This window comes from Caenorhabditis remanei, chromosome X (genome assembly GCF_010183535.1).
Source record: "Caenorhabditis remanei strain PX506 chromosome X, whole genome shotgun sequence".
Lineage (NCBI taxonomy): Eukaryota > Metazoa > Nematoda > Chromadorea > Rhabditida > Rhabditidae > Caenorhabditis > Caenorhabditis remanei.
The window spans coordinates 15,268,503-15,293,799 of NC_071333.1; the positions used below are offsets into that span (position 1 = coordinate 15,268,503).

The 25,297-nt window shown below is 36.7% G+C and overlaps 10 protein-coding genes across 10 annotated transcripts; 3 read left to right on the forward strand and 7 right to left on the reverse strand.

Moving 5' to 3' along the window:
- Positions 1-2,453: 2,453 nt before the first annotated feature.
- GCK72_025029 (uncharacterized protein) lies at positions 2,454-2,732 on the forward strand (the record flags this gene model as incomplete). The annotated part of the gene is made up of 1 exon (XM_003101105.2): positions 2,454-2,732. One exon carries the CDS (start codon positions 2,454-2,456, stop codon positions 2,730-2,732), a length of 279 nt encoding a protein of 92 aa, XP_003101153.2.
- Positions 2,733-4,388: 1,656 nt separating this feature from the next.
- GCK72_025030 (uncharacterized protein) lies at positions 4,389-5,808 on the reverse strand (the record flags this gene model as incomplete). The annotated part of the gene is made up of 4 exons (XM_053736167.1): positions 4,389-4,691; positions 5,408-5,530; positions 5,585-5,635; positions 5,686-5,808. The coding sequence occupies 4 exons, from the start codon at positions 5,806-5,808 to the stop codon at positions 4,389-4,391; spliced, it is 600 nt and encodes a 199-aa protein (XP_053579733.1).
- A 2,586-nt stretch (positions 5,809-8,394) lies between these two features.
- GCK72_025031 (uncharacterized protein) lies at positions 8,395-8,703 on the forward strand (the record flags this gene model as incomplete). Its single annotated transcript, XM_003101095.2, has 2 exons — positions 8,395-8,547; positions 8,596-8,703. The coding sequence occupies 2 exons, from the start codon at positions 8,395-8,397 to the stop codon at positions 8,701-8,703; spliced, it is 261 nt and encodes an 86-aa protein (XP_003101143.2).
- A 376-nt stretch (positions 8,704-9,079) lies between these two features.
- GCK72_025032 (uncharacterized protein) lies at positions 9,080-9,617 on the reverse strand (the record flags this gene model as incomplete). Its single annotated transcript, XM_003101106.2, has 3 exons — positions 9,080-9,274; positions 9,324-9,440; positions 9,501-9,617. The coding sequence occupies 3 exons, from the start codon at positions 9,615-9,617 to the stop codon at positions 9,080-9,082; spliced, it is 429 nt and encodes a 142-aa protein (XP_003101154.2).
- A 573-nt stretch (positions 9,618-10,190) lies between these two features.
- Positions 10,191-11,095, reverse strand: GCK72_025033 (uncharacterized protein; the record flags this gene model as incomplete). Its single annotated transcript, XM_003101114.2, has 3 exons — positions 10,191-10,760; positions 10,813-10,932; positions 10,982-11,095. 3 exons carry the CDS (start codon positions 11,093-11,095, stop codon positions 10,191-10,193), a joined length of 804 nt encoding a protein of 267 aa, XP_003101162.2.
- Positions 11,096-13,300: 2,205 nt separating this feature from the next.
- On the reverse strand, positions 13,301-15,193 carry GCK72_025034 (uncharacterized protein; the record flags this gene model as incomplete). The annotated part of the gene is made up of 3 exons (XM_003101111.2): positions 13,301-13,642; positions 13,689-13,961; positions 14,951-15,193. 3 exons carry the CDS (start codon positions 15,191-15,193, stop codon positions 13,301-13,303), a joined length of 858 nt encoding a protein of 285 aa, XP_003101159.2.
- Positions 15,194-15,732: 539 nt separating this feature from the next.
- Positions 15,733-16,017, reverse strand: GCK72_025035 (uncharacterized protein; the record flags this gene model as incomplete). The annotated part of the gene is made up of 2 exons (XM_003101067.2): positions 15,733-15,877; positions 15,944-16,017. 2 exons carry the CDS (start codon positions 16,015-16,017, stop codon positions 15,733-15,735), a joined length of 219 nt encoding a protein of 72 aa, XP_003101115.2.
- A 982-nt stretch (positions 16,018-16,999) lies between these two features.
- On the forward strand, positions 17,000-18,265 carry GCK72_025036 (uncharacterized protein; the record flags this gene model as incomplete). The annotated part of the gene is made up of 2 exons (XM_053736168.1): positions 17,000-17,112; positions 18,133-18,265. The coding sequence occupies 2 exons, from the start codon at positions 17,000-17,002 to the stop codon at positions 18,263-18,265; spliced, it is 246 nt and encodes an 81-aa protein (XP_053579734.1).
- On the reverse strand, positions 17,907-20,235 carry GCK72_025037 (uncharacterized protein; the record flags this gene model as incomplete). The annotated part of the gene is made up of 9 exons (XM_053736169.1): positions 17,907-17,975; positions 18,023-18,106; positions 18,285-18,377; positions 18,833-18,991; positions 19,163-19,294; positions 19,364-19,438; positions 19,609-19,734; positions 19,780-19,905; positions 20,170-20,235. 9 exons carry the CDS (start codon positions 20,233-20,235, stop codon positions 17,907-17,909), a joined length of 930 nt encoding a protein of 309 aa, XP_053579735.1.
- A 2,170-nt stretch (positions 20,236-22,405) lies between these two features.
- On the reverse strand, positions 22,406-25,258 carry GCK72_025038 (uncharacterized protein; the record flags this gene model as incomplete). The annotated part of the gene is made up of 4 exons (XM_003101063.2): positions 22,406-22,609; positions 22,856-23,019; positions 23,390-23,529; positions 25,155-25,258. 4 exons carry the CDS (start codon positions 25,256-25,258, stop codon positions 22,406-22,408), a joined length of 612 nt encoding a protein of 203 aa, XP_003101111.1.
- Positions 25,259-25,297: the final 39 nt, after the last annotated feature.

Sequence of the window (25,297 nt, forward strand, 5' to 3'; positions counted from 1 at the left end):
GTTAATATCCGAAGTTCAGCTGGTGTTCTGGTTTACAGCCTTGATAACCACAACATCCATTTTCGAAACATGGAGATAGTGTTGAGGAGGTAAGAGAAAACACATTTTTCAACCCCTGCTCTACTTGCGATGTGCGTCATAATTGTTACTGGGACTACACTGATTAGTGTGTAGGTATAAGTCGTTTCAAATTTTCGCATTTAGGTTTGTTTAGTTCGCGATGTATCCTTGTTTTCAAACTCTTATTTTTGATCATATGATAATATTCCTTAGAAACATTCAGGAGGGAATTTCAATTATCGGAATAGCTATCATGAGTGCCCCAGCACACTTTTCTGGCTACAACCGTTTTTTTTTTGAAGGCAGGCGTCCTCGGCAAATTGAGACGTTCTGCTCATTGTGCTGATCTTGTTCTTATTTGAATCTCTTTGTCACCAATATGTTATTTTCTGTCTTTTTAAATTGAAAACCCATTGAGTTTTCAGAAATATTGGGAGAAATGAGTGACCAACATATGGCAACTAACCACGACACATGGAAGTTGTGGGCGGAACATAAACTGCAAGCGGCGTAGTTCTTAATTAAAAAAAACAACTAGAATTAGAACGGCGCCGCTTTTAAAAATCCTTGTCGAAACTTTATTTTTTCACAGTACATTCGTCCTGCTCTTAAAGGAGTACAGTATTATGAGTAGGTTTTGAACGAGAAGACTTTTCCAACCTTTTTTCCCTCCACTGTTATTTTATTAGGAGATGTTGAATATACAATTGATAATCGAGTACAATCAGTCGAATTGTGGGATACAGATAATGGTCGTGTCTTCAAACACGATGTGTCCATCTAGTGCGCAGGTGTCATAGAGAAAGATTTCCCAATTTCGAAGTAGCGTTTTTTCTTTTGCATGTCTAACCAAACCTTAATTTCTGATGATGATTATGTCCCATTTTAAAAAATCGAGTAAATACTAGAACTGAGAAGTCAACAAGATTCAAGAAACCGGAATTATTAGAATCGTGAACACCTTTTTCGGAATATACAAACACTCTTCTGTCAAAAAACCTATATCCAGCTTTCTCATCAATGCCCGGCTCTCTTAGTTTTGCATAATTCATAACTTGAATCAATTAGTTTCACCAAGTTTCGAGAATTTTCTACATCTTCTTTTCATGATCATAATCGACTTTTAAAAAAGTTTTAAGTCTCTTTTACTCATTATTAATAATTTCATTCTAACAACCCCTTTTGCTTACAAATCGTGCTTCCTGATACTTCAATTTTTAATGTGATTTTTATCCAGACTTCACACCGCAAGGTAACTTTCAATTCAAGTTTATTAAATTTATTTTTATTGAATCTCATGAAAGTATTTACAATTTGTCTTCGATTAAAAGCGGTATTCAAAATAACTGGACACCAACTTTCTACCATCCTACTTTTGAACGATTTGCATTTTGTTTTGGAGCTGCCTTTTGTTCCGAGAAGATTTTACTGACTAACAATCCAGTAACTTAACTTTTGAAAAATTTTGACAACTAACTCGGTTTGTTTTCTACCGAAACAGTTTATAGGTCAACATTTTCTCCATGTTCTGCGTGGTGTTATTCCTGATATATTCCGGAAATAAGGTATCGACTTTTCAAATTTGTTTCAACGGATATCAAAAGCGCACGGATGAGCCGGAAGGATATGATGTAAGTCAAAGTTACTCCATTTGAAAAAATTTGATTTGGATACTAATTTCAATGAATCGGACAGCTGGCTAGCCTATTTATTATCTTCCGACTGTTCAATACCTTTCACATTCAACTAATTCATTCCTTTGCCATTATAATTCCACATTTCCCAAAAGACTTCATTAGAGTTGTAGTTTCTTAGAACTTTGCATAGGAACACATGACTGATTATAATTTAATTATGATTATTGCTCCACATCCCAAGGGTTACTATTAGACATTCAAAACACGTATGAATTACTCAAATCTTTTTATTTTATTTTTATCCGGAATTCAATATTTCTGAAAATGTTCTCTTCAATCCATTCTCAATTTGTATGAAATGACGGCAAGAGTGCACCTATAAAAAGTGTACGATGAGATTATTTCTCAAACTCTAAATCAAAAATATTTCTTTAGAATAACACGAGTCTTTCTCTCCAACCATTTCTACTAGTTCTCTCTCATTAAAACGAGTATGCTACCAAATTAGTGAATTTTCATGAGGGACTCGTATGAATGCGCATAATCCTTTTCCGCAATCCGAGCACCTGCTATCGCTAAGCGGAAATTTCCTAATTCGGTCAAGGCTTCTGCCCTCAGCTTTCATCGACCCCGTACTCAATGTTTCATTAAAGCGATGATTTTCCATTCACAACACGTAGATTTCTTTTTGTTCAGTCTTTTATCGGTTTTAAATCAAGATCTGGTCGTTTTTCAGAAAACCTACACACATCAAACATGACGAAAAGTGATGGAACGTCTAATAATGGAGAGATCATTCCAAAACTTGAAGCTATGTCTCCTGTTCCATCCCATCCGTTGCCTATTCCTACAAATGTGAAACCAGAATACAGTTTGGTGTCTGTCCGATCCAATGTCCCAATCATCCATTTGATATATGAGCAGCCAGCACCACCCGGATGGAGATACGACCTTGCCTGGCACAAAAACGTTTATTTTTTTAACGAACCGATCTACTACCGAGATAATTACTATCATATCATTCATAATGTTTGATTTTTGGTTTCTCTTTATTCAAATTCACATAAATTGTTTTCTAAGAATAACTATGTCTGTTTTGATAAAAAATATGCAAAACGTTTATAGTAAATAAATATAATGTTATTTTTTCTCTGTTATTCTATTTGTCAATAAATATATATATATATATATATATATATATATATATATATATATATATATATATATATATATAAATATCACTGATGTGAGCAAATCAGAAAGATGGCAGTGGTGACGTCCGTGGACAACTTATAATTATTAGAACCAAAACATACATGAAAAGGTTTCCAAATAAACCGATTGAAAAGATTAGAGATGCTTTTTTGTGAATCTCGAACATCTGATTTATAGATTATGAAAGTTTTTCCAATTTTAAGATTGGATCCGCAATGTGATGTATATAATTATTGGTTTTGCTGTAGCATAATTAGGATGGAATACACCAAACTACAAAAAAGGAGCAATTCACAAAATATTTTTTGTTTTCGTTGATAAAAAAAGTCAAAAGTTTGAAAAATAGTTCGAGATGTCGTCCTTTGAGCTCGAGTGCAATGTTGTCTCGTGATGTCTTGCATAAATTCGATTATCTGGACGTGTTGTCTGTTACGGTAGAAACGTGGTACAATACGAATGCGAACATTTTGAGGTGTTTGATTGGCAACTTCTAGCATCTCACAAGTTACGGAACGTTTAACTGAAAAATATGATGATACTTTGTTGGATCACAATTTCTGTGCGTGAGTGCGCTCACGGATTTACATTCACAGCTCAGCTCAATGCAGCTGACGTAAAGAGGCATAAGAGAGCGTCCTGAATCCATTGTACGCGTTTTAATCTCCCAAGGAATATACAAATGAGGAAAATGAAATATAAACGCGTTACTAAATGTAAAACCAAAAATTTCATGCCGGATTAAAACAGAATTGAACCAAAAAAAGCTTCCAAGATACAAATGTACGACAAAGAAAGAGCCAAACAGAAACCTAGCGGAGTGCAGTCGTTTTTTTTTTTAATTTCAACGAAGTCTGAGAAATTTTGATAGATGTTAGTGTTTTTGCTAAAATTTAATAAGGTACATGTAGTGTGCCACCCCAGCTGTAGAGCAGCTCATACTACATGTGATTCACCTTAAGATTACTGATACCTCACTGAAGCAGCAATCTCAAGCTTTTCGAAACTAAGTTTTCAAAACTAAAGTCTTATCTTCTCCAACCAAACTTTCATTTCAACTCTCGTCACCTGATCCTTTTCAAAATACGGATTAAAACATTCGAGATTTATCATAGCAGTCCTTTTCAGTCATGCATATGATATTCTTATGATCAGAAATAACCGAAATAAGTCGCCCTGGTTGACGCCACCTTTTCTCCTTTTTCAAGGTGCACTTTTCCCTTTTTCACATTTCGGAAGATGGCGACAACAAAAATCGACAGTCCTTGGCTTTTTGCTTTCTAAATTTTTCGCCAAAATTTGTCTCCAGCGAAGTTCTATTCGTTTGTCTCAATAAGCATGTTATTTTGGTTCTAATTTGTCATCAGTTTTGAGTAACGGTAACATTTCATTATGAAACAACGTTTTGGAAGGTCCTACAACTGTAGACACTTTGAGAAAGACAAAAAACACTTCAAAATAAGTTAAAGCTGATAACATTTAGTTTTCCTTGACTTCTTCTTCAATAACTTCCAACTTTGTCACACCACTCTTGCTTCCAACCTTTTCTTTTTCCTGTGCTTCCAATTCCGCTTCCTTTCTTCTGTATTCTTCTACCCGTTCCCGAATCACCTCCGCCATTTCTTCTCTCGCCTTTTCTTTGAAATAAGCAGCACCTTCTTCGGTGTTTGAGTAAATGATGCGTGCCAGATGACGGCGAAGGGACTCTTGTTGTCTTTCAAAGGCGATAAGACCTTTTTTGAAAAGGCCAACTGTTGCCATGAAGTTCTCTGACCGGTTGTTCTGAAACGTAGGTGATATCAAATTATAAATCACTTAGTCACATAAATTAAAAAAAAATAAGTTCTTTTGTTTTTTTTTTTCAAACAAAAAAAATTTATGTGCATGAAGAGAAAGGTAGGAGTATTGTAAAGGCATTGTTTTATGAATACTGATTGTGAGACTATCAAATGCTGCATTCATGTAAATTTGATCTTGAGAAAAATATTGCAGCATGCTGAGTACTTAATGGCACGACAAGCCTCTTTTTGTATTTTAATAAAATAACAATTGTATGAAGCTTTTAAAGCCCTAGAATAGCCTAGCTTTTAACTCAAACTAGCCACATTCCGGGTTGGTCCGGCCTGGTTTTGGCCCAAGCGGTCCGGATTTTAATATTTTAAAAAAGTTCACTACACTTTTTAGCAAAATTGTTCCATATTTTTTTCTCAAAAACCATTGAAACCTACAAAACATCTGGGTCTAAAAGTTTTTTCCAAAAAAAGAAACGGAAAGTTTTCAAAAAATGAATTTTTAAGTTCTGAACATCCGGGCCAAACTTTTTTCTCGGAACACGTTTTTTTTAACGAAATTATTTTCTAGGGAATTCTCTCCCATGTTAGGAAAAACTGATACCTGCACATTTAATAATCTAGAGTGAATTTCTTTCCTTCATGCTCTTGTTTTTGAACAAAATTCCAGTTAAAACCTAGTTGTTGTTTTCTAGTTGACGAACTAACCTTGTCCTTTTCATGTTTCGCCGCGACCTGCAATGAAACAATTCGTTTGATCATCAAATCACTGATGAACACCGCATGATCGAGTAGAATGTCCCCTGCGCCAAACTTTTCAACGTTCTCGTTCTGCAAGGAATGAGTGAATAATTTTAAATAGAAAAAAATAGAAAAAACGCTTACGCTTTCTTTCAAGTGCAATCGAAACTTCACAATGAGGCGTTTGAGGACAGACTGCAAAGTTGAATTTCGAAAATGAGGTTTTTAATGGAATTGTTTCTCACCAAGTCCTGCTTAGACAGTAGCTTGTTTTCCGTCATCTCATCCACATCCCGACACAGAATCGAGTCTTTTGTGAAAAGCTGGTGGTATGATTCCCCAGTTATCGAATCGAAATCCGGAACCATTTTGGCTGAAAATTAGGAAACACATATTGGTGAGAGAAAGAAGAAAGAAAAAAGAAAAGAAATAAACTTCGAGAAAAAAAGAGTGGGCTGAGTTTATTTTGCGTATGAATCTCAAATTTCTTCATAAATAATTTATGAGGTAAGGTGAATAATGAAAATTTCAATCTCGTTTTTTGAGAAAGGTTCAAATTGAATGCTCACAGAAATATCTAGAAAAAAAGGACCCGCTTATCTGACGATTGAAAAAAACGGGGAAGAGTCCGTCAGTCGTCTCTTCAGTTTCAAAGTGCACGACGATCTATTTTCTTCTCTTCTCTTTCTATCTCTCCAGCGCCTCCCTTCAACAAAAAAAAAGACGGACACTTCCCGCTTGTTTTCCAATGCTATTTCTGCCACTAGTGGAGTAAAGGATGACCACCGGTGTGAAGAAAGAAGACACTGGAAGAAAGCGAAAAGGAGGAGAGAGATTGGAGAAGAATAATAGAAGAGGCGGAAAGAAAGAGCCATTAAAGTTCACCAACGTTGCGAGATAGGAACGTTCGGACAGCACAGCTGGTAAAAAAGACGAAAATTGGAAATTCAAAATATGTATATTTATACTTGTCAAGGCTCGGCCCAAAGGCCCGTGTACTTGGCACAAATATTCAAAATTCAAATTTTTCGAATTTTTTGAATAGTCAAAGTTTCCATGGTCCGGGCCTTTGGGCCCTACTAGGCCTTGCCGAGCCGGGTCGGGCCTAAACAAGTATGTATACATATATTGAGAAAAAGAAAACTGACATTTTTTTAAAACTCAATTATTTCAACCAAAAATTATACAAAAGTTCATAAAACTACTCAAGCCAACTTACTGCTCTTTTCGATGCACCATGTTAGATTACAATCTACTTGCAGGGTGCTCACATCAAGGCGCCCTTACTAAAAGTGCAACGAATACCTCCCTGTCATTTTCGGAAACAAAGAACGGAGAAAAAGTGAAAACAGCTGGTGTCCGTTCGACAAAAATCTTCTCATTGTCGAATGTCTTCGTTTCATTTAATTGAATACAATGTGTCTACTAACATACCATAACAAAGAAAAAAGTCGGAGAAACATCGAATCCGCGTTGTTTTTGTAGTTGCCAAGTGCATCTACCGAAGGAATATTGAAGATGTTTTCCAAATTTGCTTGAAGCCTCATTGGACCAATAAAGTCAAACTCATCTGGCGATGAAATCTTATAACTCCTAACATAACACTAATTCAGCTCCCATAAGTCATAAAATTGCTCACAATGAGCATATCGCAACAAAATATGATGTGTGAATATGAGGAAATTGGAAAACGACAAAAAACTTAACTTTTCAATATTCCAGACCCCATTTCCTGTTGAAGTTGCGAATTTGAAGTTGTCAATTTCATTTTCTCATTTTTGATCAATACGGAATGTATTGCCTCCAAACTACACTATAAGAAAAAATATCTGTCTTTCGGTTTTCATCTCTTGATTTGATTAGAAAGTGTTCTACCCTACTTGGACCGATTGTCACCAAATGATACCCGATGCACTGCTAGGAACGTGATCTCTATTTTCGTTTCTACCGATAATACCAATTGTTTCATTTGACCTCAAAGGAAGTAACAATCAATGCAAATAACTCTCCTAATTGTTATTCTAAATATCTCTCTCCATCTCTTTCTCGTCACAAAAAATATCTGTTAACATATCATGATGTTGAACGATAAATCTCTTTTGCTGGGTCGATATCACCAATTTCATGTCCTTCTCACCTCCACTTTCACTGACAGATAGGTTCTCTCAAAATTAGCAAAGGACAACAATGTCTCAATAAGGCTTATTAGTTTTTGTGTTCTTCTCCCAAAGTACACAGCTTTTAGAAAAAAAAGAAAAGAAAACACTATGATGTTTTCATTGCTACCTTTCCTTCTCTCTTTTAGTGCCCGTTTTGGTGTTCAATCAAATTTTTTCATCCGTTTTCTCATTAAACGGAGAACTGTTGCCACTAAAAGATCTTTTTCGCCTCCTTCTTGTGAACTATTAACATGAAAGTCATTGACTATGCAATGTTATGAGTAAAATTTTCCATTCAAAGGTTACACAGATCTTATCTCGCTCTTCAATGTTGTGAAAAGTTTGTCTAGACAGGATTCCAAAAGCTAGACAAGGAATACAAGTATAACCTTGAGACACGTGATCGCAATCATGTTATTTTCCGAACAGCATAACCTAGATGCTTTCTTCTCATCGATAGCTTTTTTGGAAGAAAAATTTGAAAAGAAACAAAAAAGAAAGCATCATATGTTCTGTTTTCTTCTTTTTGGTCTGTTGTGCAGAACTTTTTCCCGCCAAAACTTCAAATCGGTTCCAATCATTCTTCTCCTATTATCAAATCATTAACGACCAGTTAAATTAATATGGACTGTCCCATTTTCATATGAAGACACCTACCCGTTTGCTCTTTCTACCATTTTTTCTCCCCATTGTCTACTCCGTTCGTTAATGTCTCATACAAGTTCACGCCCCTTCTTACACCCCTTCTCTTTTTTCTCTTTTCACTTGAGTAAATATTTTGGTTACAGGTGAAAAATGTCTTCAAACGATTGTAAAGTAATGAGAGAGATATGTCAGAAGTTAGCCAAAGCGGTTACTGTCTTCAAAGAATATCGTGCGCAGACTAAAAAATTGAAGGAACTACCAAAACCTGAAGAAATTGAAATGGAGGTCTTCTGGAGACGCCCTGTAGGTGCAATTAGGTTTTCTGAAATAATTATGCAAATATCTTTCCAGATCGTTCGTTTCACCGAGCCGGAAGAAAAATGGAGTGTCCTTCGTCGAGTTCGTGTTCCCTCTGAACCAATTGACATCATCTACCCGCAACGAGAACAAGATTGGTGATTTGCCTATCGATGAACATCTCATTTTTGTTTGACCCCGTGTTTTATTGTATTCTCGGCGCATTCCACCATGATTCTCACTACAGCTCATGAGCTTTACCTTGTTACCACTCATGACACCTTTCCTGATTTTTTTTCAACACATTATGTTTGAAATGTTCATATTTTGTTTCACTGTTAGTATGTTTTTAAGCGATTGAATGAATTCATTATTGATGAAATTATACGCAAAAATAGAAGAAAATATGGCGTATTAGAAAAACCAGAATTTTATCTTCTTCATCGAAATTTTAAGTTGGTAGGGTTAACTCATACTGATCCGTAAAAGCATATAATTGATTAAACAATGTAAGCATACAGTTCCAATACATAATTTCTCACATCAGTATTTTTTGATTGCGACGCCTCTCTCCCTTTTCAGAGTTTAGTTTCTTCTCCGTCTCCGCTGCCCACTCAAGTACAATTTCCTCTGCCATTGTTGGAACCATTCTTATTCGCAACTCAAATGTGATCCTGACCATGTCTGCGCATGATTTGAAGAATTCGGTAAGGATCTTTGCCTTTTTACCGCCCTAAATCTTGTTTAGTTAGTAAATGTTTATTTATTTACTCAAAACTCACTATTCTGTATTTTCGGATTCCAAATTCCAATACTCTTTTGGCCAACCTCTCAGCGCGGGTACAAGTTTTGATTGATTCCACGCAGAAGATATCCTTCTTTATTTTCATCAAACATTCCTGAAACATGAAACTTATTTTTCTTCTTATATACTTCTCTTTGCGATATCTATTCCTTACCGCTAAAGCTTTGTTGTAGACGGCTTTGGCTGACTGATTACTGGCTAAGTTGAGCATATCTTGTGTGATTTCTTCAGTGTCATTGGGTCGTTTGGAGTTGAAGAAGAGAAATAGCATTATGAATTACCTGGAACAATGAGATAAGAGAAAATATAACTGTGTTAAAATTGTGTTAATACATTTTTAAAAAAGTGAGAGCACAATGAGCAAGAACACAAATGTATGTCATGACTGTACACTAGATTTGTTTAACATCAATTTGATGAGACATTCTAAATAGTACGAGTTGTGCAAATCATAATTCTACTTGGGGGCATTCAAGAAGAAAAAAGAAGTAGCAGAGAGAGGAGTTAGAGAAAACAAAAACATATCCAGGTAGTGGCAGATTTAGGAGAATAAAAACATTGGTGAACTTAAAAACGTATGATGACGTAACTAGATTCGAAAAAGTAGCGGATTTTGGTTGCGCTAGAAGTTGTGCAAGAGTTATACTCGAGAGAAGAGGAAATGAAGAGATTCGAAAAGATATCATGGACATCTCGGGTTGAAACAGAATTTTACAAGCATTTCACGTGCTTGTGCAACCTTGAATCACGTTGTTAGATAGATTATCAATGTTTATTACTCAAAAATATTATGTGATATATTAACATAAAACATGCAAAAAAAACGATTTAAAAAATACAAGATTCAAACAATGATTTCGAGGTACACACGATGTTCTTGTGGCTTGGGAAGTGTGTTGGCGATTCCCTTCTCAACTTCGACCGTCTTCTTCTCCTCGCCACGTCCACCAACATGATATTTGTGCCACTTCTTCGCCTTGACGCTGTTCGGTTTAGTCACAACAGTTATATTCTCCGTGTCACTGCGACCCATTGTATCCTTGAGCCATTTCTCGACTTTGAGGTTGTTAGCTTTGATCTCAGCCATTTTCTGCTCCTCGTCACGGTCATTCACAGTGTAGTTGTACCACTTCTCGACGTTATAGTTTATCTTCTTAGGTTCAACAGGTGGGCTCTTCTTGCGACAGTTAGCAGCGGTGTCTGCAACACATTTCGGGATTTCGATGCTGTTTGTTTTAGTATCAACAAAAGCTTTATTATCCTCAGTGCCATTGCTAGTAGTGTCACTGAGCCACTGTTCAATGACGTCTTCTGCTTTTGATGGACGAAGCTTGATCTGCATTTTGATAGCCATATTCTCATACTCTTTCTTCATCATTTCAGCCTCGGCCACGAGCATGCTGGTCTTGCTACCCTGAAAAAACAGACTTTGCCTCTAATTTTGTTCCGGGACTCCAGAACCTTACCGGTTTGTATTGTCCTCGTCCACGACGGATCACTTTCTCTAGGGACTTTGTGGCTCTATCGATAGTCTCGCAGGTAACTCTGAAGATGGTTTCACCGTTGGTCATGTTGAGCATTCCGTCCTGAAATAAGATATTATAAAAGTATATCTTTTATAGGAAATGAACTAACCGCTTCCATTCTTTTGAGCTTCATATGATAATGGAGTTTCTTGTACTGGCGGATGTCTTCAGCAGTGATGCGGTTGTTGTTGGCTGAGGAGGAGAAGATTTTGAACAGCTTCATGGCGATTTTACTGTAAATCAGAAATCAGGAAAAGTTATTAGCACGACACGAAGGAAATAAGAACTATCTCGAGGGGTTTTCGGTAGAGCGAGGTTGTAAGACGCTTGGAAAAAATAAGAAAAAAAGAAAGTAAGATAAACAAAAAAAAACACAAGGTAGAGATTTTGGAGTTTTTGAAAAGGGATGGCTTCAAAAGCCGGGAGTATTCCGTAATAAAACAAAAATGTAAGAATAACCTTCAACTCTGATCTGATCGATAACACTTTGCACTCACATCAGCTAGGATTTGAATTCACTCTGTGCAGACAAGATCATTTATTTTTAGTGATACTATTCATCTAATGACTTGTCGGCTCAGATTAAACAGAAATTGAACTTTTCGAAGTCGTTATCATATTGACCCGCGGTGTTCAAATCGAAGTGACGAAAACAACAATTGGTCATAACAAGGTTCTATGTTTACTCCAGAAAGTTGTTATTGAAACGTCACTAATACCGTTTTTCAGTTTCGATTCAAATATATACAGACAAGACAAAAATACGCAAAATGCCTAAAACTAGAAGAGTCCCGAAACAAGTACCTGTCTACCACGTAGATGGTTGGGGCAGGTAAAGAGGATGGGGAGGAGACATCACCAAATTTTTTTTCTACACGTAGTGTGTTGTAAATTAACTCGCCGAAACAAAAAGGGAGAGGTGAGATCAAGTTGGGTGCGAGAAATTGGCTCAGCGACTGGTTTATGGCCCCCATCCCATTGTAGTATCACAATCACTGGGTGAATGTGAAAAACAGTTTGAGGAAGGACATTTCAAACAAATACATAGAAAAATGACACTGATATTCAAATGAGTCAGAGAGGAGGGTGACACATCTCATCACCTCCGCCGGCGCCTCTTTTTTCTTGGCACAGAAAAAAGACACATTCAAAAATTTCCAGAAATCACTGACAGTATTAAGAGTATGAGACAGGAGACTGAATTGAATTCAATTTTTCATGTAATAAAAATGACAATGTGGAGATAGAAGAATGGGATAGAAGAATCAATTTTCAGTCCGATATCGCAAGAAAAAAATTTAAAGAAACTATTTCTGTGATAGTCATCGAGTCACAGAAATAATAACAAATGCGAATTTATAAGATTTACAAGTTACATTTCGTTTCTGTTCTTCTTAGTGAAAGGTCATACTCATACGCACAAGAATAAAAATTTGAGAGAATTTCAGACAATTGTTTTCGCTACAATACGATAATAGTAATGTTGACTCACAAAATTTGTCATATCTTTTCAAATAGCCAAAAGTATTCCAAAAATACGTATTCCTTTGTTAACTCGCGGATATCACTCAACAAGTTGTCGTACAATACGTTTTTCGCTTTTCCTCCTACTTCACCACCCAAATTATATTCTTTGCATGAAATCTGGGAAAAAAGGCAGCGAGTATGACTATCAACCACTTGAAATGCTACATTCGGGTTTTAACACGTGAGAAATGTGGTCAAAGGACAGTGATCAAATGAAACTGAGCAGAGAGGTATAAAAGATGAGAAAAACTGAAGAGGCCATGAAATTTGGGAGAAGTCCGCTGATGATCGGAAAGTTGTTTTTAACAAGGAGAAATTAATCTCGAACTTGGACTCGCTGAGTAGAAATGATCATGGAATCAGTTTAGAGGTTTGGGGAATGACCTATATCATTGGAAAGCTGACAAAACGCTGGCAATTTCTGAAATGTTTTTTTTGCTATTTTTGCGTGTCAGAAGGGTAATGATTTGTCTTTTTTTTTTTGAATTTGACCTTGTTGTTGTCAAACACCAGGCCTTCAAAAAAAAAAAAATATATATATACATTTGGAATAAGCGTTTTGTCAGCTTTCCGATGGTAAAGGTCACGTTCCATATCTCTACACTGACTCGGTGACCTTTCTTAGTAAGCCCAGAAATAAAAATCTAACTCAAGTCTGCTTCCAGATAGGAATTGACTCTGGATTGTAAACTTTCGCCGACAGATAGGCTAGAGGTGCTGACAGTCAGGAGATCTAGTGTGCTTAAACCGATGGGAGGAAGAGGTAATGACTATTTTTACTAAGTTGTGCATTCAAGTGAAACTCGTTTCCGGTATGATGAACATTAGAGTTTGGATAAAAAATTTATTTTATTTAAAGTTGAGAAAAACAAACTTGGAAAAAACAAAAACAATGGGAAAATCAAACAATAATCTCTGTAAGGACTCTGCATCCTGGGATGTACTCGGTAGTTTCTAGTTCTGGCATCGATTTTGAGTCATCAGATTCAGTTTCAGATCTTGAATCTCCATCCGAATAGTTGACTAATGACTTCTCGACTGCTGCTTTTCTGGATTCTTTTCTCATGCGTCTGCGATCTTTGTGCTCCTGGGCAGCTTTCTCAGCGGCGTCCTTCTTCAGCCAACACTCAATAACATATTCAGCTTTCGATGGTTTCATCTTAATCTCCATCTTGACAAGCATCTCCTTGTATTCTTCCTGAATTTGGTTGTATGATGCAATAAGACGGTCGGTTTTGCTTCCCTGAAATGACCAATTTAGTAGCTGCAACAACTTTCGAATAGCTTACCATCTTATACTCGCAGACGCCTCTTCCGATAACTTTCTTAAGGGTGTGAATTGCCCTTGTCGCTACTTCCACGGTGACATGATAGATCGTTTCATTGGTAATAAGGTGCATAGCGGAAGCATTCATCTTCTGTCCCTTCATATTCTGCATGATCTCTTTGTAATGACGAATATCTTCGGGAGTGATATGCTTGGTGGAAGAGCACGAGAGAAGTGAAGTCGGGATCTTGGAAGAGAAGAATTTCATATTGATTGGATGGGGTGAGTTGGAGAGCTGAAATCAAAAAAAATTGTATAGGGAAGTAACCTTGGAGATAGGAAAACAAGTACAAGGGAAAAGTGGAAGAAAAAAGAACAGTAAGCGTGATGGGCAAAACAATGAGAGAAGAATGACTTGTGTCGAGCAAATGGATATGACCATTGCGTGCTGCCTGTAAGGGGGCGGAGTCACACTACCGGTAAGTTAGAAATGGTGGGAACTAGTGCTTTGGGAAACTTGGCAGATGATCTTTTAGCGTTGGAAAGATTGGGCAGTTCACTAGTGTATGTGAAGAAATTAATATTGGTATACACTTTTATGAAGAATGGTATACTTTTCACTTGAAATATACAGGTTAAACATGAATATAAACGTTCAGAATAGTACACCCGAGAAACAAGATAGAATTACAGTTTTATCAAAATTTATGATGGGAAATTAGTGGCTTATAGTGGGACCCAAAAAGAGTGATAGTCTTATTTAAGAAAACAACGGTTATACTCTTATAGTTAAAAACAGTGAGTTGTAAGGAGTTCTTTCTCACATTCACACCCACATCTTGAATCCCATAATGTTTTACAACCACCTATCCATAAATGGGAAAAATGAATTAACCAAACTGGCATTAGGTCATATAATTACAAATAAAACAGTATTCTGCTTATGAAAAACCGTGAATGTAGTTCAAAATTTATTAAATAATACAATTTTAACTGTTATGAAAACATGACGTGGAATCAACAAAAAGAGAATAGCAATTTATATGAAGAACTTTTTGGAAACTCTGTATTCTGGAAAATATTCCACCATCTCAGGTTCTGGACACCACTCGGATTTTGATGCTACAGCAACAACGTCGATTTTGAAATCTTTGGACACTGGTTTAGGCTCCAAAATAGTTTTTACTTCTGTTTGTTCTTCTATCGGAAAATTCACGGCAAAAAATTTACTGCTTCCCTGAAATAACACAATGAACATCATGTAACAATTTCTGAATAACTTACCATTTTATACTCGCAACCTCCTCTCCGCATAACCTTCTCCAATATGTGAATAGCTCTGCTTGCTACTTCCACGGTGATTTGATATATAGTTTCACTTGTTTTGAGATGTATATCAGAAGCATTCATTGTTCGTTCTTTCATATTCTGCATAGTTTCCTTGTAGTGACAAAGATAATCGGAAGTGATTTTCAGCATAAGTGGATTACTTGAAGTAGAGGAGGACTTGGAGATAAAGAACTTCATTTTCGTCAATGTAGTGAAATACAGGAAAATGATGAACTAAAAACTGTAGACAGTATATGTCCCTGCTAAGCGCTGGGAGGAGTCGGAGGTTTCACAGTTTTCGCAGCTCAATGGGGTTTGGGAAGTTAGGCAAATGGTTAGTCTGGAGTTTATAAGGGGTGACATTTATTAAAACTTTAAAATTAGTATACTGTAAGCCCTATCGAAAGTATCATAATCTGATATGTAACCAAATCTTATCTCATCGTTTGGTATCTAACACGATTTCAAGTTCTTCTTTTTCATAATTATATCTGATGTGAGCAAATACCATTTGTTTTTTCACATTCCCTCAATCCTACCGTCACATTTTCATGAACAATAGGTTGTAAACGGAAGTCCTTTCACCGATTCACACATTCACACCTGCTCTCTGTGTTCTCGTGTAATTTACAACCACTCCTGTAACATTATGAGAAAGAAAAATATTTTATTGCTTTGATATGTGAAACTGGAGACTGAGATATGGAGATACAAAGAAGATCATGAAAACGGGTAATTTAAGGCCATGACGATTTGGCGAAGAGCATAAGTTTGGCGTTATCACTTCCATGCCAAGTGTTCCCTTTTTCGTCACTTTGTGAGCCGGCAGAGTTTCCGAACCAGTTGAAAGCTGGAGCTTGAGTTGGTTGTTGGTTGTACCACCTGGATGACAGAATTTGAAAACCACCGTAGTCCACTTCAAATTATTAATGCTTGAAAAAAACTAACCAGAAGTTATTGTTCCATTGAGCCGAGACAGAAACGATGAGAAGGACTACGAAGAAAAGAGAGAGGAATTGCATGGTTGAATGATTTTCTGATACTTTAAAACCACCATTATATACTGATACAAACTTGTACTGTCCGCATGACCAAAGTAATGAAATATATTCAGCAAGTCGGCGGTATCATTTTAACACGATCCCGCCCACTCGTCATTTTGAGGTGTTATCAGTGGTTTTTCTGAGTTTCCGGATCTTTCGAAGCAACCAGGTGTTCTTGAAAGAAATATCAGTAATTATACTGTGTTCCATTTTGACCAAGAGGGAACTTCTGGGCTAACCACGTTTGATAAACACCAACGGAAGACGAGATGACCGCTGTCTCACCGGTCATTGACTAGAAAGAACGATATAGAACAAAAAAGAACTTGAAACTTTTTATTACTTGCAAAATGACGTCGGATCAAAAAAGTATCAGATAGAATATCAATGTTTCCGGAGATCAAACTATTGGTATTATGTCATTGGCAGATTATGTCATGGAACTAAAAACTGTGTCTTTAGAGTCACATCATTCGGTAGATTGGTAATTCGAAAGAGAATGAAATTAGATCAAGAATTCACTAACTAGAATCAAGTGAAAACATGAACACATTACGTTACAAAGTTGAAGACTATTCTAAACTTAAACTTTTTGACTTTAGAACCGTAAATATGATATCAGAATAAGAATATTGTTTGAAGAAGCGTTTTTCTGATTACATGAATGACATATCAATTTTGGATGTCCTACGAGCTGTGCCGACAAAAAGTTATATTATTTCCTATCCAACTTTCGACTAACCATGACTCATTTTAAAAATAACTCAAGCTTGACCATTTCGTTTTATTTTGAATTTCTTTGGCAAATTTTGTGATCTTTTCTGATTTATCAAACCTTTTCCGTCTGTACCCCACATTTAGAAATTGTGACATCTTCGCTATCAATGTGAGGCGCCTGCAGACATTGACTATAAAAAGTGTCTTTTATTTTGATATCATCAATTAACTTTCTCCACTCAAAATGAACACACTCCTTATTTTCACATCACTATCCGCACTTTTCCTCTCTGCTTCTGCTCAGCAATGGTCTGCACAGCAATTAGCAGCATACCGTCAGCAACAATATTTCAACTGGTAAGTTTCAAAACGTTTCGGAGATGCATATTACAGTAACTTTTTCTTCGCAGGTAGTATAACCAACAACGTGCCCAACAAGCCCAGCAGCTACCAGCACAACCTCAACTAATAGCTCAAGCCACCTAGTCTCCTCAATGGTTTGGAAATGCTCAGACTGACAACAAAGGAAATTCCTGGCTTGGCGATGACAACGCTAAGTTTCTTCTTGTAGCTCGCTCGTCTTGGCGGTAAATTTTAAATTTGATTTAGTGCAATAAATGTTTGATCTCATCCCACTAGAAATAAAATGATTAAGTTTTGACAATATATCATTTTATTCAAAAGTTTTCGATCAGAAACGAGAGTTACAGAAAAGAAAACAGATGAGAAAATTACGAATATCAGAGAGGAATCAGAATAGTTAGTAAAAATTTCAGAGCATTTGAATGAAAGGGTACAAAATACTTTTCACGCCAATTTACATTTTTGATGATAATTACAAGTAAATACGAACGAATGGGTGATCCTTTCCAAGGTAATCGATAGTGATGGCGTAGGTGACAATGAACAAAATTTTGAAGATAAAGAAGCAGGTGGTGAGGGAAAAAAGACTGTCAATAACACTCTCCATCTTGTGGGCTGATAAAAGACAAAACCCGGAATAGGTGTCGATTTGATAGAAACTTTTGATAGAAACAAGAAAAATAAAGAGACGAGTTAGAAAGTATGAGAAAATAGATGTAAGTTGAAAGATTTGAGTATGGGAATGACACTCAGAATTGAAAGTTAGTGAATTGAAGACATTGAGTTGGTTAGAAATAGTAGAGCATCTCAATCCGGATACGACGGAACAGTTGGACTCCAACAATGAATAGCAATAGCTGAAAAAAAGTATATAATTATTTATATTTTAGGATATGTAACTTACATCAAGTACTGTCAGAACAACAAGAATAGAAAATACAGCAGAGAAGTGTATTTGGTTTTCACGATATAATGGCGTTATACAACCCTGAAAATAAAACAAATGAAATTCAGGCAAAGCATTTCCTATAGGAATACTTTTGTCGAAGTCAGATCAAAACTCGTCCTCAGAAGTAATCGAGTCGCACAGCCAGAAGCCAACAACAATACCAACCACCTGAAACATGCAAAGCGTTTGAAACATTAACATTGGGTGCCAGGCATACTTGGATCAAAGCGAATAATATAACTGTCCACGAGACGATTTTGAAATGCGATGTGACTTCTTGAAACGATTCGGCGATTTTTGCGTAGCAACCCTATAGAAACATGGCGATGTATGGGAATTGGAAAAAAAGTTGAAAATCACATGCGGAACCAGGTAAGGGTAGTTGAGTACCTTTTTTTGTTAGTTTTGTTAGTCAGAAGACTGATGCCAGATTTCTACCAGATCATGTTAACGGAGAGGAGAATTTTTTCATGTGATAACAGACTAACCCACCATCCATAACGAAAAATTACAAGCTTAGTAAGAAGAAAAAAACATTTTTCCAGGGACAAAGTATTATGAAACTGAAAGCAATCGTATAGAAATTTATGGATTTACAAAAACAGTAACAACCACGAGTTTTTATAGCTTGCATTCACCCAGACAGTGGGCGTTCCACGGAACACAATTTATATCAACATGTTTTCAGAATTACTCTCCCAATGGACCGTACAGCGAAAACATGCGAAACACATTCAAAGTACCCAGTCTGGGATAAGAACTCACGTGAGAATGTCTCATAATAGTGGTACAGTGAGGTCTAAGTCTTCCGTGCTCATCAGCCGGACAGCATGCTGGTGGGAATTGATCGCGACCTCTATTCAAGTGGTACCAGCCGGAATTGTTGAATTCTCCGAGTTTGGAATCAACACCGCAACACGACTTCTGAAATAAGAATGGGAGAGTGAATTGAAAAAAAAACTGAAGTATAGAAATGTAAAAAATAATGTATCGGCATGTATCAATTGGTCGGAACTTCAGTTTTTCCCGATTGTTTTTTTTTCGCTGACCGATCTCCATAATTTTGAAGTATTTTCTATTCTGATAAACAGGTACCTCAATCATAATCTTGTCCCACGCTGTCTTCACCAACAGTCCATCTTGTCCGGGGTTGGCAATTTTCATGTTATCTGTTCCATTGTACATTTTTAATGATGAATGTAGAATGTCTCGAAAGTCGTTTTCGAACTGAAATCAAAACACGTTTTTTTCCAGAATGTCAAAACAGGAAAGATGGTCTTTGAGCTGTGAGCTTACCATGTGACTGTGAAGGAATGCATAGATTGTTGCTGCTATTTGAATGGCAAGTATCATCATTAGACAGGATGAGTACTGAAACATGGGAATTGAATATTAATTGCATTATTTAATACAGACAAAACGTATTACACCTTTAAGTTTGTATTTCTTGTACATAAACGTCAGTTTTCGGTAGTTTTTCACCCTTTGAGAATCGAAAACACCGTATTATTCGAAATATCAAATTTATAAAGTCAACTTACACAACATAACAGAGGCCTCCACTCCTTTGCAGCACCACAACACCCCAAGAACGCCACGACTATAACTATCAATCCACCGATAAATAGAAGATAACCGAATTGACGAACTGCAGTTGGTTTTGTTGCCTGAACGAATTAATCGAAAACCAGTTCATTCAGGGTCCAACTTACCAAATCTCGGAGTCCGGCATCTTGATCATAACCTTGTACTTTAGCAGTGGCAAAGGCCAAGTTGTCAATTGCGTATTTATCAAGGACCAGCCATAATCCTATACCAAGACATATCAAACCGCATAGCTGAAAACAGTTTTTTTTCAATTGAAATATTTTTTTAAAAATTCTTTTAAATGAATCCCTCATTTATCTTTTGTCTCCGACCGGAATTTCTATTTTCTTTGTTCTTTGTCTCATAAATCTACTTGCACTGCAACAGTTGGTGGACCATTAGGCATCTACTCTAATTCAATGTGGTATTGGCAAACAATGCCCTCCGATCAATCAAAATCTCACTGAACACTATCCAATGCATTTCTCAGATCAAAAGATTCCCGCCTCACTTACCAGAAACACCAAATTGAATATGAATAATGAGAATTTCAGTGCTCGTGCCGTACAACTCAGTGGCATTTTGTTGGTTCCTTCAGATAAATATGTAAGAAAGAAGAAAAAAGTCAAAGTAAAGAAAAAAGAAGGATGTCAATGACATGTGTTATAAAAAAAGAAGTAAAATGAGTAGAGAAGCGGTTTAAAAAAATGTGGGAGAGGGAATGAAGAACAGGTGTTCAGGATGGATAAAAGAGCAATCCAATACGTTTTGTTCCAAGACTTAGTGTGGTGACAAAAAGTTGGTAGAGTCCATTAAGACACATTCTCTGACTTGATTAATGACTACTTTTCAAGTGATGAGGTACCTTACGTGAGACACTTGTTGAGTGGAAAGTGAGAACGAACGAACTTCGACTGATGACTTGTTTTGATTCGGTTTTGAAGAAAAAAGATTATATTTTGGTTCTAAAGTTCTAATTGAACCAAATGAATGGTCAATTCATACATCTACTTAGACATTAAACTGAAACATCTGATGACGTGGAAATGATGCGCTCCGAGAAAGGTGTTGAGCAAATGAAATTGAAAACGATGGTCTGGTAACCACGCCAGGTGGGGAGAGTATTGAGTTTCATACTGATCTACATACAAGGGCCATTTAAATGTGAGAAGCAAGGCAAAAGAGCAAAAGTTCCAGCGAACGGGTAGAGTGGAGTGGGAGAAAACACAGAGAGGGAGGGGAAGTTTGTGTTTTCACGTCAGTGGGATCTCCAATACTATTACTAATGTGATCAATAGAAATTCTTAATATATAAAACATAATTTCAATATGAATTTGAAAAAAGTTGAGACCACTATAGTAAAATGCACTTGGAAAGCAAAATACGCATAACTAGATAGACGAACAATTATGGACCACACATGTGCATCGTCCTACAATCAAATTCAACAACAAGGAAAGAATAAGAAAAAGAAGGAGGAGCACACCCCAACGACACCACCAGCCGGATAGATTTCCCTCCACAACTATGCGAAACGGATAACTGAGGGCGCAGAGGATGTGGGTTCGGAATTAGTGGTCCTCACTGCTGGATAAGACACTGTGCCGATGGAAGAGATGCACAGCGAAATCATCGCCGAGTCAGAGAGTAACAACAGTTGTTAACTCGTTCTTGCCACTGGCAGAAGAAAAGAAAATGAGGAAGGATTGGGAAGAAAAATGAAACGGAAAAGAGTGAGAAAGAGATAAAGAGGAAGACATCAAAGATTTTGATCATTTACTAGATATTCTTGATTGTCGTGGGTGTTGATGTCAAAAGTGACAGGTGCAAACATTTTCTCTTGGTAGGGACCACTGAACTTTTGCAATTTGAGAAAAATGAGTATTTAAATATGTATTCTGCCGCATTAATGCTGAATTAGTTGTTTTAAAACGCCAAAACCAAACGAAAGACTTGTCAACTGTTTCACAACATAGTTTTCAAAGCACCCAACTAACTAAGGAATGTATCGGACGTATTTCGGGATTCCAAAAAAGACCTACATGGTTAGTTGAAAATCTGAGGATTTCTTCTTTGAGGACTGACCCGTCGCTAAAACATACTATGGTTCTTAGTAATACCACTGAATCCATTTTTGGATGATTTACGTGACTTCAAAATTTCCAATTTTAGTACCGAGATCTCACAAAAACCTAAATAACTTATTTCACGAAAACGTTCTGCAAACTTTGAACACATTTTTGAAAAGAGCGCGGTCTCAGCACTTCTTCGATATACAGTTCGACCCAGATCTCCGAAATACGTCTGGATCATTTGCTAGTAAGATCACTCCTCCAATTTTCCCCCCAGTAACGTTTTGTTCTGTTTCCAATATCTTTCAAACATGCGCCTGCTTTTTCTGTTGTTACTCAATTTCAAACAATTGAAACGATCAATCAACTCGACGCAAATCGTTGTTTGACAACTGGTGTGGGATCATTGACATGTTATTCAAAAATCAGTGGCAGAGTAATATGTCGAAAAGATAAGTGGTTGAAAATTTTTTTTTAATTAACATTTTATTCTCTCTTGTTTTGATGAAAAATTTACAGAAGATGAAGATTCGTAGTAATTTTTGATTTACACAATATATCACAACCTTGGTGAAATAAGCTGGGAAGGAAAAGGTGTCAAAATTACAATAGAGCGCAAGGGAAATCGGGTGTATACAAGAAAAGCGAGGATAGCGAAAGAGGAAGTCGAACCGACATTTACTTGTTAGCTTCGGCAACAATTTGGAGGATTCTGATGAACAAGTTAAGAATATCCAAGTAAAGAGCGACACATGCGCAGATATAGTCTTCTGGACTGAATCTGTACATGATCATATCCAAGTCAATGACAAGGAGGACACAGAACAGTCCAGCACCGAACACGTTGATGACGAAGTTGACCGCCGGGGACATGAAGAAGATCTGGGAAAAATTAAATAGGGAAAAGTTAATGATCATCCTAGTTTGACTCATTATAGCATTTTTTCTAAACTTTCCAATTAGTTTCTGGACTCGAACCCTAATTGGTTAGTCAGCTGACTTTGAACTTTGTCAATCATTGTAACTTTTGAAAAGTTACTTCATTTGTGTTTTCCAGAAGTTTTCTCGCGTCAAAAATGTTCGTATTTTTTGTTTTTCTCTCGGATATTTTTCCAATTTTTTTCTCACTTGGAAGATACCAGCCCAGAGGAGAACACTCAACAGGGATCCCATACAAGCGTATCCAACAGAGAAGTCATGCTTATTCTGAAGGGTATAGGCAAAAAGTGAGGCAACGACGAGTCCAGTGATCACGGCGGCTTCGAGGACAACCTTGGCTTCGAAGAGAGTGACTGAAAATACATTTTTTAGATAAACTAACAATTTTGGGCTGTATCGGCAAAGAATGGTCTCTAGCTCGAAGCGTTTTTCAAAGAATGGTTTGACCAGCCCCAAAATAAATTTCGAAAACTTTACTCAGACTAGAGTTAGGACTCAAAATATTCATAAATACGACGAGTTTTGTTAAAACCTCAAAGTTTTATAAAAAGACCATCTATTAGAATATTGATTTTAGTAAAAAAATTTCTACTTTGAGGGAAGGACCATTAAAATCCTCAACGGACCGTTCAATTAGAGCTAGGGACCATCCTTTGCCAAAACAGTCCAATAGTTTTCGATTTCCATCTTTGCTAGGATAGCGCTTATATATGTTTTACTTACCGACACATCCCATAGTGAGCGCCTGGACAGCGGTGAAGGCAGCCAAGAGCACATAGTTGAGTGGAACTTCTCTTGCGTACACATGGAGTGCAATAATCAAAGCAATCGAGCCGAACAGATTTGGGAAGACGATCCAGGCACTGAAAAAAAAGAAAAATGAAAACGAATTGTTTTGTTGTTTTCAATGTTTGGAACATCATGAATTAGTTATTATGGGAGGTAACAGGATGCCCACATGTTTCAAGTTTCAATTTTCATTTCCCTTATTCATAATCTGCTGTTTTTGTACATATTTTGAATTGTGCCTTCGCAATCTATTATTCAGCTCAATCATTTCAAATTCCGCAAAAACTTAGAGTGACCTTTAGTTGGATAGAATGACTATACGGTTTTCGTCACTTAATTCGTCACTTAACGTGTTGTAGATTTCTCAATTCGTCACTTAATAAGCTGTAGCTTTTCTGTGGGTGTGCTCTCATAAAATGTCTTACTGTAGCACTTTTATGGGCTACGCCAGGAGTATAAAAACAGATTTTGGAAGAAATACGTATTCCTTTCGCATTTCTCAGGTTTTCATGGATTTTTTATATCACACGTTTCACATTTTTTGAGACATTCATACTCTTTCTTGGAATGTTCTCTTTTTGGGATAATTCATGACTTGAACGATGAGTTCCTATCGGGGCGAACGTGAGAAACCGAATATATTTGGTTGGAATTTCGTAAGAGGGAATTTCAGAAATTATTGAAATTCATACTCAATTAGTGATAAAATGAGACTAAACCCTGTTTTCTTATGCATATCTCAGTTCTTTACGATGCAAAACGCATTGTTTTCAAAAATAACAAAATGCTCAATCATCAGTGTTAATGAATGACGGTTTTTCTCACTGAAAACATCAATATTCGTCAAGTGGGTAATCCTCAGACTGCCCGTACAATTTCCACGGAATTAGTGACCTCCAAGAGAATAACATTGCCCTACTCGTTAAGATTCGTTTGCTCTTTTGTCTCCTTCACTCTTTTTACCTTCTGGCTCTCTGTGGCAAATTAATTCGCTGGCGATTGGTGCCATATGTAAGAAATAGGGAGTATTGAAAAGAGAAGAAAAAAAGAAGTGGTGGGTGTCAACCCTGAATGACTCCATACACTTTGCGTTCTTTCCTTCCCTTCCTTTTTTCTCTTTCATTTATTTCAACCAATTTCTCCCACTTCGCACAGCTTTTTTGTTTTGTTTACATTAGAAGAAGGTTCTGGAGTAGTTGGGGGAATAGTAAAAAAACCAAAAACCCGAGAACGAGGTGTCGTCCTTTTTGCTAATCGGGTTCTCCTCCTTCCCTCCACTTTTTTGCCCCTCATTTTCTATTTCCACCCCCTTAAACTTAATCAGATAGTGGATGTGTGCACTTGGGACAGATGAGCACAATTCCTCCAGTTTCGGAAGTTTCTGTCCTTCGAAAAAATTTTTTGGACCAGTTTTTTGCGTTTCCACTGGTTCAACCCGGAAATTCGTTTTCCCCAGGTTTCAAACTCCACTTGATACGAAAGTCAGTCTCAAGGTTAAAGCTAGAAGAAATATCGGGTACTCACAGTTTTCAGTGGAAATTAGTTACTCCAAAATATAATTTCTAGTTAATAATAAACGATTTTAGTGAGGAGCTGTCAATATTTCTCATTTCCTATTCCCCCTAGGATTATCACGTTAGTGTATTCTACCGGAAGTCACACCACCCACCACTTTATTTCAGTTTCTTTTTCATCTTACTATTTTCCAATATCGGTTGAAATTCTTGTTCTAGAATCATCAATTTCGAGATTTCCCGTTGAGAGGAAGGAGGTTAGAGCACCGGATATCAATATCATCATCATAAATATTAATGATTGATTCAGTTATTTATCACATGTCCG